The following is a 14,009-nucleotide window of genomic DNA, read 5'->3' on the forward strand; positions in this document are numbered from 1 at the left end:
TCTACTCAAATATGTGTACTATACATTTTTCTATCTACAAGCTATACTTTGATAATTTGTCATTTCTAATAATGATAAATTCATTTATGAATAGATATGGCAGGTTTCAGGACACTGATATATCTGTATATGTTGAAAAAATATACTGCCAATATCTTCCCCACCAAATAATTGCAGTGTGGTTTTAATATGATTTGACTCTTTGCAGGCTGTCAGGCTGTCTAGTCACAGAGGAAGGCTGTGCTTCTCTGGTCTCAGCTCTGAGGTCAAACCCCTCACACCTGAGAGAGCTGGACCTGAGCTACAATCACCCAGGAGACTCAGGAGTCAGACTGCTCTCTGCTGGACTGGAGGATCCACACTGCAGACTGGAGAAACTCAAGTATGTAGAGGCTTTATGTCAATATTCATATCAGACATGTTGGAGTTATCAGGCTAGTTAAGACAAACGTTCTGACCACCACTTGGACTAAGTTATATAAAGACTGTGTGTGTGTGTGTGTGTGTGTGTGTGTGTGTGTGTGTGTGTGTGTGTGTGTGTGTGTGTGTTTAGTGTGTGTGTGTATGTGTTTGTGTGTGTGTCTGTGTGTGTGTGTGTTTGTGTGTGTGTGTGTGTGTGTGTGTGTGTCTGTGTGTATGTCTCTGTGTGTGTGTGTGTGTCTGTGTGTGTCTGTGTGTGTGTGTGTGTGTGTGTGTGTGTGTGTGTGTGTGTGTGTGTGTGTGTGTGTGTGTGTGTTTGTGTGTGTGTGTGTCCAGTGTGTGTGTGTGTGTCCAGTGTGTGTATGTGTCCAGTGTTTGTGTGTGTTTGTGTGTGTGTGTGTGTGTCTGGTGTGTGTGTTTGTGTGTCCAGTGTGTGTGTGTGTGTCCAGTGTGTGTGTGTGTCCAGTGTGTGTGTGTATTTGTGTGTGTGTGTGTGTCTGGTGTGTGTGTCTGTGTGTGTCCAGTGTGTGTGTGTGTGTGTGTGTCAGTAAACACACTGGACACACACACACACACTGGACACACATACACACTGGACACACACACACACACACACACTGGAAACATACACACAAAGGACACACACACACACAAAGGACGCACACACACACAAACACACACACACTGGACACACACACACTCACACTGGACACACACACACACTGGACAAACACACACACACTAGACAAACACACACACACTGGACACACACACACTGGACATACACACACACACACACACTAGACATACACACACACACTGGACAAACACACACACAGGACAAACACACTCACACACACACACTGGACACACACGCACACACACACACTGGACACACACACACACACAAACACACACAAACACAAAAACACACTGGACACACACACAAACACACACACTGGACACACACTGGACACACTCTGGACACACAAACACAAACACTGGACACACACATACACTGGACACACACAAACACACTAGACACACACACATACACTAGACACACACACATACACACAAGACATACACACAAACTGGACACACACACACACTGGACACACACACACACACACACACACACTGGACACACACACACACACTGGACACACACACACAGACACTGGACACACACACACACACTGGACACACACACACACACACACACACATACTGGACACACAAACACACACACTTGACATACACACACACACTGGACAGACACACACACACACACACACTGGACAGACACACACACACACACACACACACACACACTGGACACACACACACACACACTGGACACAGACACACACACACACACACACACACACACACTGGACACAAACACACACACACGCACACACACACACACACACACACACACACACACACACACACACACACACACTGGACAGAGACACACACACACACACACACACACACACAAACACTGGGGACACACACACATTGGACACACACACAGAGTGGACAAACACTGGACAAACACAGACACACACTTGGACAAAGTTATATGCTGTTATATGCTGACAGTGTGTGTGTGTGTGTGTGTGTGTGTGTGTGTGTGTGTGTGTGTGTGTGTGTGTGTGTGTGTGTGTGTGTGTGTGTGTGTGTGTGTGTGTGTGTGTGTGGGTGTGTGTGTGTGTGTGTGTGTGTGTGTTTGTGTGTCCAGTGTGTGTGTGTGTGTGTGTGTGTGTGTGTGTGTGTGTGTGTCTGTGTCCAGTGTGTGTGTGTGTGTGTGTCTGTCCAGTGTGTGAGTTCAGGTGTATCCCTCAATGACTGTCTGTTCTTCTGCTTACCGCTACAGTGTGGAACATGGTGGAGAGAACACAATGAAACCTGGACTTAGAAAATGTGAGTGTTGACTGCTGTGAAGAATATGACTAAGAATAAGTCTTAATTCAAGTGAAGTCAAAGTCAAAGACCACCATCATTACTTACTTGGTCATATTAAATATCAGCTGTAGTTCTACAGAAGCAGAAATCAGGGACACCAAAGTTTACAAAGAGTTGCTTTGACAATGTGTGTGTCTGTGTGTGTGTGTGTGTGTGTGTGTGTGTGTGTGTGTGTGTGTGTGTGTGTGTGTGTGTGTGTGTGTGTGTGTGTGTGTGTGTTTTCATGCTTGTTCAGGATGTGTGTGTGTGTGTGTGTAATTAATGGGAATAAGTGTGTTTTATATTACCATACAGTATAACATCTGATCATTCAACAAATCTCAAGTTACCTTAACTTCTCCTTTTGATACCTAGAAACATCTACATTAAATGAATTAGTGAAAAGTGAGTTAACATTCTAATGTGAATGATGATGATTTCTAATATTGTGTCTGGTTTCATCCATCAGATGTCTGTGATCTCACACTGGACCTAAACACAGTAAACAGATTCCTCTCTCTGTCTGAGGAGAACAGAAAGGTGACATATAGGAGAGAGGAGCAGCCGTATCCTGATCACCCAGAGAGATTTGAGCTCTGTGGACAGGTGTTGTGTAGAGAGGGTCTGACTGGGCGCTGTTACTGGGAGGTAGAGTGGAGTGGGAGAGGGGCTGTTATAGGAGTGACATATAAAGGAATCAGCAGGAGAGGAGGGGGTAATGACTGTGTGATTGGATGGAATGACAAGTCCTGGAGTCTGATCTGCTCTGACAACAGTTACTCTGCCTGGCACAATAAGAAGTCCACTACCATAGACGTCCCCTCCTCCAGCTCCCACAGAGTAGGAGTGTATCTGGACTGGCCAGCCGGCACTCTGTCCTTCTACAGAGTCTCCTCTGACACACTGACCCACCTGAACACATTCCACTCCACATTCACTGAGCCCCTCTATCCAGGGTTTAGGGTTCATGGTGACTCCTCATTGTCCCTGTAAATAATAACCATGGTAACACTGACACACACACACACACACACTGGACACATACACTGGACAGACACACACTGGACAAACACTGGACACAAACACTCACACTGGGAACACACACACACAAACACATTAAACACACTGGATACACACAAACACACACACACACTGGACACACACACACACACTGGACAAACACACACACACACATACACACACTGGATTCACATACACACACACACACTGGACACACACATACATACACATTGGACACATACACACTGAACACACACACTGGACACACACACACTGAACACACACACACACACACACTGAACACACACACTGAAAACACACACATACACTTAACACACACACACTGAACACACAATCACACACACACACTGGACACACACTGAACACACACACACTGGACACACACACACAAACTGGGCACAAACACACTGGACACACACACACACACCCAATGGACACACACACACACTGGACACACACACACACTGGACAAACACACACAGGACACACACATACACACTGCACACACTGGACACACACACGCAGGACAAACACACACACACACATATACTGGACACACATACACACAAACACACTGGACTAACACACACACACACACACACTAGACACAGACACACTGAACACACACACACTAAACACCCACACACACACACACTGGACACACACACACACACTGAACACACACACACACACACACACACACACACACTAGACACACACACTGGACACACACACACACATACACACACACACACACACACACACACACACACAGACACACACTGAACACACATACACACACTAGACACACACACACACTGGACACACACACACACACACACACACACACACACACACACTGAACACACACACTAAACACACACACACTGGACACACACACACATACTGGACACACGCACACACACACAGGACACACACACACACACCAAGGACACACACACTGGACACACACACACACTAGACACACACACACACTGGACACACACACACTGGACACACACACACACACACACACACACACTGGACACACACACACACTGGACACACACACACACACACACACACACACACACACACACACACACACACAGGACACACACACACACAAAGGACACACACACTGGACAAACACACACACACTCTGGATACACACACACTTGACACACACAAACACACACACACACTGGACACAAACACACACACACACACACACTGAGCACACACACACTGGACACTCACCACACACACACACTGGACACACACACACATACACACACTGGATTCACACACACACACACACACTGGACACACACATACATACACACTGGACACACACACACACACTGGACACACACACTGAAAACACACAGACTGGACACACACAAACATACACACACTGGATTCACACACACACACACACACTGGACACACACATACATACACACTGGACACACACACACACACTGGACACACACATACATACACATTGGACACACACACACTGAACACACACAGACTGGACACACTGGACACACACACACACACACACTGAACACACACACTGAAAACACACACACACACACTTAACACACACACACTGAACACACAATCACACTGAACACACAAACTGGGCACACACACACTGAACACACACACACACTGGACAAACACACACAGGACACACACACACACACACACTGGACACACACACACACACACACAGGACACACACACACACACTGGACAGACACACACTGGACACACACACACACACACACACACACACACACACACACTGGAAACACACACACTCACACACTGAACACACACACACTAAACACACACACATACTGGACACACACACATTGAACACACACACACACACACAGGACACACACACTGGACACACACACACACACACTAGACAAACACACACACACACACACACACACACACTGGACACACAGACACACACACACTGGACACATTTCCATGTGTTGGATTTTGATGAAAGGAAATCCCATATAGCCTACTGGACAGGACTTTGCTATGGCATCTTCTGTTTGAGTGTCTCAGGTCAGGTCTGAGCCATGATCAGAATGTGTCTCTGTGTCTATTTCCAGCCCTGCCATTTCTACCTGTCCTGATCTAGTGTTTCACCCCTGACCTCCTCACACCGTCTCACTGTCCATGTCTGCTTTTAGCTCCCACCTCTACTTCACTGTGTTATAATGGACCTTATGCTTGTTATGTCACCTCTGTAACCAGTTATCAAAAATACTGACCTTTCTGACCCTATCCCATGGCCCTACTTTCTACAACTGAACATTTAAATTCCTCTATGAGTTTTGTTTCGTGTCCATTTACTTATGTATGTATTTGTTGTATATTGGGTTTTTACAACAGTTTAAAACTGTTATTTTCTGTGGTCCAGTCTAGGCTAATGTTAGCACAGTGTATTGCTAGCAGAGGCAAGTGCATAGTCGAGCTAGCTAAGAAAGAGAGTTAACCAGTGGTGTAAAGTACTTAAGTAAAAATACTTTAAAGTACTACTTAAGTAGTTTTTTTGGGTATCTGTACTTTACTTTACTATTTATATTTTTGACTACTTTTACTTCACTACATTCTTAAAGAAAATAATGTACTTTTTACTCCATACATTTTCCCTGACACCCAAAAGTACTCGTTACATTTTGAATGCTTAGCAGGACAGAAAATGGTCCAATTCACACACTTATCAAGAGAACATCCCTACTGCCTCTGATCTGGGGGACTCACTAAACACAAATGCTTTGTTTGTAAATTGTCTGAGTGTTGGAGTGTGCCTCTGGCTTAACTTCATCTGGTTTGCTTTATGTAAGGAATTTGAAATGATTTATACTTGTACATTTACTTTTGATACATAAGTATATTTAAACCCAAATACTTTTAGACTTTTACTCAAGTAGTATTTTACTGGGTGACTTTCACTTTTAGTTGAGTCATTTTCTATTAAGGGATCTTTACTTTTACTCAAGTATGACAATTGGGTACTTTTTCCACCACTGGAGTTAACATCGTCATGGACGGCAGAAAAGGACTGGAGACGGATGTCGGAGCGGGAAAACAACGTGATTAAAAAGGAGGAATATACAGTGATTAAAGGAAAGGACATTTATTCAACTGTGAAAACGAACGTTGGAATTAAAACTGCTAAAAGAGCGAATTTGAGGAGGAAACGTCAGTGAGTGAAGTGAATGAAGATCACGTGACTGAGGAAAATATTGCTGTGGTTGAGGACAATATTGAAGTGAGTGACAATCAGGAGCCTATTGAGAAATGAAAAATGTCTGGAACTGTTGGAAACATTGGACAGTTTGATGAAAGTATTGAGCAGTGGAGCTCATATACAGAACGGTTTGAATATTTTGTTCTTGTAAATGACATTGATGAGGACAACATTGTGCTTACATGTTTTATTGGAATGGGGCCAAAGACATTTAATTTACTAGGCAGCCTGCTACAGCCAGACTGTAACGTGAATGCTGGGAGTCAGGAAGCAAGTACAGGAAGTGAATTTAATAATACATAGAACAAAACAACAAACATGAGTAGCGTACAGACATGAAGCCCTGAAACAGAATCAATAACTCCTGGGGAAGGAACCAAAGGGAGTGACTGATATAGGGGAGGTAATCAGCAAGGTGATGGAGTCCAGGTGAGTCTGATTGGTCGCAGGGGGCGTAACGATGGTGACAGGTGTGCATAATAATGAGCTGGTGACCTGGAACGCCGGAGAGGGAGTATACGGGACACAGACAGAACAGGTAATAAGACGTGTGGGGATATTGTGGAGATACTTAAGTAGAATTTATCTGGTCCTGACTTCAATCAAACTCTGTCTGGGAAACCGCCCCTCAGTCTCTCATCTACTCTGAGCTCAGATGGGGAAACATGAGAAGAGTTTCATTCCAAAACGCTATATATCACTTTTCAGTAGTTTTGGTAAATTAGCCTTTATTGTTTAAAGAAATTATGAAAGAGATTGGTGTGTTTTTTCACTACCTAATCATGGTATGGGGTTGTTCAATGACAGACATGTATTTGTTTAAAATCTATAATTTGATGCTTTCATTTCAGATAGACAAATGATCAAATATATGTCTGCCTCACTCTCAGAGAAATAAGTAGTACTGCTAGGTTTTACACAGTCAAATGTAAAAAATAACAACATTTTTAATAAAGAACTGTACAAATATTATATTTGTAAAATCTATACTTAAAAAATGTTTTCAAAAAATACAGTAATATGATATTTGTGTTTAAAACCTTACATTTTACATTTTAGTCATTTAGCAGATGGTCTCATCCAGGATCCGGTTTCCCAAAAGCATCTTAAGGCTAAGTTCATCGTTAGAACCTTTGTAGGAGCATCGTTAAATCTCTGAGCAGTTCCCCAAAACCATCGTTATTAACGTTACACTGGATAACGCTTGTAATCTAACGCCTGCCTCAGACCATTCGTACAAAAAAAAATAATCCTTATGTCGACCTCAGATTGATTGTCTTGTGCTAAATTAATCTCCCCTTTCATGTAAACAAGTCATGACCGTCATGCTTTTAGGAAAAGAGAATCATTTTCTGTAAATGTATTAAACTGCAAATTTGACCAATTCCAGTCCCCTTGCTCAGGGTTCCCAAGGTCCTCCTGGGGAAACTTCTTGAGAAGCTCAGTTCTAAGAAGCTCAGTTCTGGTGACAAGACAAAGGCCGTTCTACTCCAGAATGAATGAAAATACAATGATGCTGACACCATCTAAAATATCATTTACACCTCCATGAATGAGCCCAATAAGATATTGGTAAAGATGATGTTAAATGATTTTAACATATTGAACCATATAGCCTGTATGCATGGTCTATTATCAGATGTTAAATGATTTGAACATATTGACCCATATATCCTATATGCATGGTCTATTATCAGATGTTAAATGATTTGAACATATTGAACCATATATCCTGTATGCATGGTCTATTATCAGATGTTAAATGATTTGAACATATTGAACCATATATCCTTAATGCATGGTCTATTATCAGATGTTAAATGATTTTAACATATTGAACCATATAGCCTGTATGCATGGTCTATTATCAGATGGTAAATGATTTTAACATATTGAACCATATATCCTATATGCATGGTCTATTATCAGATGTTAAATGATTTTAACATATTGAACCATATATCCTGTATTCATGGTCTATTATCAGATGGTAAATTATTTTAACATATTGAACCATATATCCTATATTCATGGTCTATTATCAGATGTGCTATTAGCAATAAGCATGATCACTTGTAGCCCAACGGGTGCAGCATAGTGGCTATAAATGAAGCATGGGGTTTGTCCATCTGCATTTACCCCATTGGACACGACTTCCTGATTATTATTATTATTAATTATTATTATTATTCACTCAGAATTGTTGTTGGGGGGGTTTCTATTACAAAGTTGCCCTTTTAAGATGCCGTTGCCCCTTTAAGAGCTCTGTTGTGAATGTGCCTAAACCATGCTTGATACTCCGGTTTTAAGATGCCGTTGCCCCTTTAAGAGCTCTGTTGTGAATGATCCTAAACCATGCTTGATACTCCGGTTGTAACTGCATTTTTAAAACAATGCATTAGCGCAATTGTAGGAGTATAGAAATAAACGTGTTATCAATGGAAAGCATGGATCCCCCTCTTTTTTAACAAAGGTCAAAACTGCTTTCAAAAGTGTTTTCCCCGTGATTGCATTAAGAGTTGTTGTCCGTTGACTGCTTGAATAAACGGCCCTACAAAGGCAAAGAGCATCAACTAGAAAACAGTACAACTGAAGACAAAAAAGCCTTTAAAGTTGTTTTTGCTGTTCAGCCAATTATGTCGTAGGTAGATAAGTGTAAATGCACTGATGTATCATCTTATTATGACCACTGATCTGACCTATGACCCCTAAAATGCTGATACTGCACTCTGCCTTTGTATGACCTTAAACAGCTGTATGGGTCATTCAAAAGCAAAGTGCAGTATCTAAAAAATCTAAATGTGTTTATCCAGCTTTCTTGTTGTTTTTAATGGTGTTATGTAGTTGTGTTTTCATGTTTTGAATGTTGTATTGTAGCAACCCTCAAGCTGTTTTTATCCATAAGGTAAGAACTATTTCATCACGGAGAATGTTTATACTTATGTGACTTTGTATTACTATCAATGCTGTCCTTTTCTTTATGTTAGCCAGCGTTTCAATATTTTGTTTGCTATCTTTCTTACCATTATCTGGGTATTTTGCATTTCAATGCGAGTTAAACCATAATGTTTCTGCGTGATTGGGCCATGTTTATTCTGGTGATAACTGTGGTCCTCTGTAGCTCAGCTGGTAGAGCACGGCGCTTGTAACGCCAAGGTAGTGGGTTCGATCCCCGGGACCACCCATACACAAAAATGTATGCACGCACGACTGTAAGTAGCTTTGGATAAAAGCGTCTGCTAAATGGCATATTATTATTATTATTTTATTATAACTGGATCACTGGCTGTCTCATGGAGTGTGTGAGGGTGAGTGTCATGGTCGGGATGGCCTGAACTCAGAGCCTGATAGAATACCAAGGAAAACCGTAGTAACTGCAGCAAATGTGTAGCAGCAGTTTGCAATTGTACGGCAGAATAGCTGTGCACATAATCCTAAAACCTCTTCATGGACTACATTTGAGCACTTGAACAGTGTCTTCTTTGAGGGCGTGAACTGGTATGGTAAGATTACCTAGTGGGGACAGTAACTGAAAGGTTGCTGGTTCGAATACCTGAGCCGTCAAGGTAAAAATCTGTGTGTGCCCTTAAGCAAGGCACTTACACCTGATTTGCTCCAGGGGGCGCCGTACTACTATGACCCTGTAAAACAACACATTTCACTGCATCTATCCGGTGTCTGTGACAATACATTTAAAAATATTTTATTTATTTATTACAACAGTTAATTTAACAATGCTGGTTATAAATCTTGTTGACATTCATCCAAGGTCACCTTGACTTGCATTACACTCTCACTCCAGAAAAATATTCTCATGAAATCATATGACTTATAGTTAGAGAAAAGGATTCCTGTGAACGCGGCCTGCTACAAGCAGGAAACCAGTTATGGATGTGTGATCTATCTTGGCATCTTTTTGGGTAACCACATTGGAACATTCCAACATTCATCTTTAAAGACATGAACTGGCAGAACAGGTTTCAGCAAAGTATGGAGTCATTGTTTTCAGGAAGGTGTCTCCATGGCGATAGGAGGGACAGGAGGCAGACTAAGGGCAAGGGAAGCCACCTGAACTACTGCCCTACAAAGGCAAAGAGCAGTCTACGCAAACAGTGAATCTGAGAACAAATGGCTTTAAAGTTGGGTTTTTTGGTCCATGCATATCAACCATGACCACTGATCTGACCTATGACCCCTTAAATGCTGATACTGCACTCTGCCTTTGTATGACCTTAAACAGCTGTATGGGTCATGCAAAAGCAAAGTGCAGTATCTAAAAAATCTAAATGTGTTTATCCAGCTTTCTTGTTGTTTTTCTGTTTGATGGAAACAGTTTGAGTGTTGTAACTACATTCCAACTGTATTTAATGGTGTTATGTAGTCGTGTTTTCATGTTTTCAATGTTGTATTGGAGTAGGCCTAACCCTCACCAATATTTCTGTTGATGGAGAGAGACACCAGACAAGACGAGAGACATCAATAGACGACACAGAGAAAGTGATGGAGAGAGACAGAGGAGGGGAGAACACACAGTAGACTATCACTAAAAGCTGATATTGGGATTCTAATTACTGCACTGTGTGTGTGTGTGAGAGAGAGAGAGAGAGAGAGAGAGAGAGAGAGAGAGAGAGAGAGAGAGAGAGAGAGAGAGAGAGAGAGAGAGAGAGAGAGAGAGAGAGAGAGAGAGAGAGAGAGAGAGAGAGAGAGAGAGAGAGAGAGAGAGAGAGAGAGACAGAGGTACTGTTGGATTCTTTAATCAGTTTGGCTCATTGGACAGTTCAGAGTCTATGTTTGAAGGTCTTGAGTGGTTTTTGGCAATACACTGGTGATGTATTCATGGATTTAGCTGTTGAAATTCCTTTCCGGACCCTCCTACTGGCTGTGGGCTAAGCCACCGATGTCTTCAAATCCTAGGGGAGAGAGGAGCTGCTACTCCTGGGGAGAGAGGAGCTGTTACCCCTGGGGAGAGAGGAGATGCTACCCCTGGGGAGAGAGGAGCTGTTACCCCTGGAGAGAGAGGAGATGTTACCCCTGGGGAGAGAGGAGCCTCTACCCCTGGAGAGAGAGGAGATGTTACCCCTGGGGAGAGAGGAGCTGCTACCCCTGGGGAGAGAGGAGCTGTTACCCCTGGGGAGAGAGGAGCCTCTACCCCTGGAGAGAGAGGAGATGTTACCCCTGGGGAGAGAGGAGCTGCTACCCCTGGGGAGAGAGGAGCTGCTACTCCTGGGGAGAGAGGAGCTGTTACCCCTGGGGAGAGAGGAGCCTCTACCCCTGGAGAGAGAGGAGATGTTACCCCTGGGGAGAGAGGAGCTGCTACCCCTGGGGAGAGAGGAGCTGATACCCCTGGGGAGAGAGGAGCTGTTACCCCTGGAGAGAGAGGAGCCTCTACCCCTGGAGAGAGAGGAGATGTTACCCCTGGGGAGAGAGGAGCTGTTACTCCTGGGGAGAGAGGAGATGCTACCCCTGGGGAGAGAGGAGCTGTTACTCCTGGGGAGAGAGGAGCTGCTACCCCTGGGGAGAGAGGAGCCTCTACCCCTGGGGAGAGAGGAGCTGCTACCCCTGGGGAGAGAGGAGCTGTTACCCCTGGAGAGAGGAGCTGCTACCCCTGGGGAGAGAGGAGCTGATACCCCTGGCGAGAGAGGAGCTGATACCCCTGACACACCAGATAGTGACCAGTCATCTGGAACGCCAACTGACTTACCAGATCACATATGCACCTAGGAAGATGCAGTGTTTCTCAACCTGTCATTTTACATAATGTTGCAAGACACATACCATAAAATTAATCCATAGACTTTTGTCCATATTTACAGAAGGCTGTCATTTCACAAATTGTTCCTATATTGAAAGGACATAGGGAAAATAAAGTCAAACATTTCAATACATAACAAAATAATAAAAACAATCACAGCATTACTCAGTCTTAATGTATTTTAACCATATTAACCAGTTTAATCAAATTGTTTTCAATTGGAACACTAAATCAGAACTACATTTGGAGTTCCAGACACTTGTAGAATGTATGCCAAGGCAACATTGTAAGAGCTATAAAGAGACAGGGAGTGGGAGAGAGAACAGGTAGAACCTGATATGGAAATGAGCAGAACAAACTAAAGGAACTTTCCACCACCGAATGATCATTCCAGACTCTACTTCTATTGAGAGACATATAAAAGGTAAGACGACGATTGTTATGATATTAATATAGTTGATGATATTGTTATGTGTATTCATATAGTTGATGATATTGGTATGATATTAATATAGTTGATGATATTGTTATGTGTATTAATATAGTTGATGATATTGTTATGTGTATTAATATAGTTGATGATATTGTTATGTGTATTCATATAGTTGATGATATTGTTATGTGTATTAATATAGTTGATGATATTGTTATGTGTATTCATATAGTTGATGATATTGTTATGTGTAGTCATATAGTTGATGATATGTTTTGTGGACAGTGTTATAATAGGCCTACACTCCTTAAAATGTTTTGGATATAAATTCGATGCGTGGGGTGAATTCATTCTGTTTCCAACTGTGTGCTCCAGGGTGATCGCTCCTACACTATCTAGAATCTAAAGTGTTCTTTGGCTGTCCCCATAGGAGAACCCTTTGTAGAACCCTTTTTGGTCCTAGGTAGAACCCTTTTGGGTTCCATGAAGAATCCTTTCCACAGAGGGTTCTACATGGAAGCCAGAAGGGTTTTACCTGGAACCCAAAAGCGTTCTCCTATGGGGACAGCCAGAGGACCCTTTTGGAACTCTTTTTTCTAAGAGTGTACTGTATCATAGGTCTATAGACTTGTCTTCTTAAAACAGGCTTAAAACACAACAAGCAACAACATTTTCTCTTTCTAATCTACTGTTAACTCTTTTCACTCAGGTAGGTATGTTGTGTGAAAGAGAGACAAATAAATACTGTGGAAAGACTAACAACAACTTACACTTCCTCAAAACAGGTTGTGTGTGTTCATTAGTGCCCACCGTAGCAAAACGTTTGGCAACAGAAACCGTTTTGGTCACGTTGTACAGCTTTTGGAGTAAACTGTTTATGCAACATTTTAAAACTGTTGGCTGCGGAGTAAACTAATGTAGCCTACAACTCGGCTGTTGATGTCTGCCTGATGCTGAAACCTGAACTTAGCCTGAGGGGTGTACTATGATGCTAGCTAGATATACTGGTTTTCTAAAGTTAGCTTCAGATAGCTTCACATTCCAGATCAGGCCTCATCCATAGGAATGCACAGAGTGCCAGTCATCAGGAAGGTGCTCTGAGCAGAACAGAAAATATATAA

The 14,009-nt window shown here is 42.6% G+C and overlaps 1 protein-coding gene across 1 annotated transcript; it reads left to right on the plus strand.

The window, feature by feature from the left end:
- Positions 1-2,248: 2,248 nt before the first annotated feature.
- Positions 2,249-3,388, plus strand: LOC311117735 (stonustoxin subunit beta-like). The gene is made up of 2 exons (XM_084192657.1): positions 2,249-2,352; positions 2,843-3,388. Exons 1-2 carry the CDS (start codon positions 2,274-2,276, stop codon positions 3,364-3,366), a joined length of 603 nt encoding a protein of 200 aa, XP_084048783.1. The 5' UTR covers positions 2,249-2,273; the 3' UTR covers positions 3,367-3,388.
- The last annotated feature ends 10,621 nt before the right edge of the window (positions 3,389-14,009 follow it).

Source organism: Coregonus lavaretus (genome assembly GCF_964263955.1).
Source record: "Coregonus lavaretus genome assembly, contig: HAP1_SCAFFOLD_492, whole genome shotgun sequence".
Classification (NCBI taxonomy): Eukaryota; Metazoa; Chordata; class Actinopteri; order Salmoniformes; family Salmonidae; genus Coregonus; species Coregonus lavaretus.

Excerpts from the sequence above, each read along its gene's own strand:
- LOC311117735 (XM_084192657.1), top strand. The coding sequence starts at position 2,274 with ATGACTGTCTGTTCTTCTGCTTACCGCTACAGTGTGGAACATGGTGGA. Across the intron at positions 2,353-2,842 it reads GAAACCTGGACTTAGAAAAT|ATGTCTGTGATCTCACACTG; the intron begins GTGAGTGTTGAC and ends TTCATCCATCAG.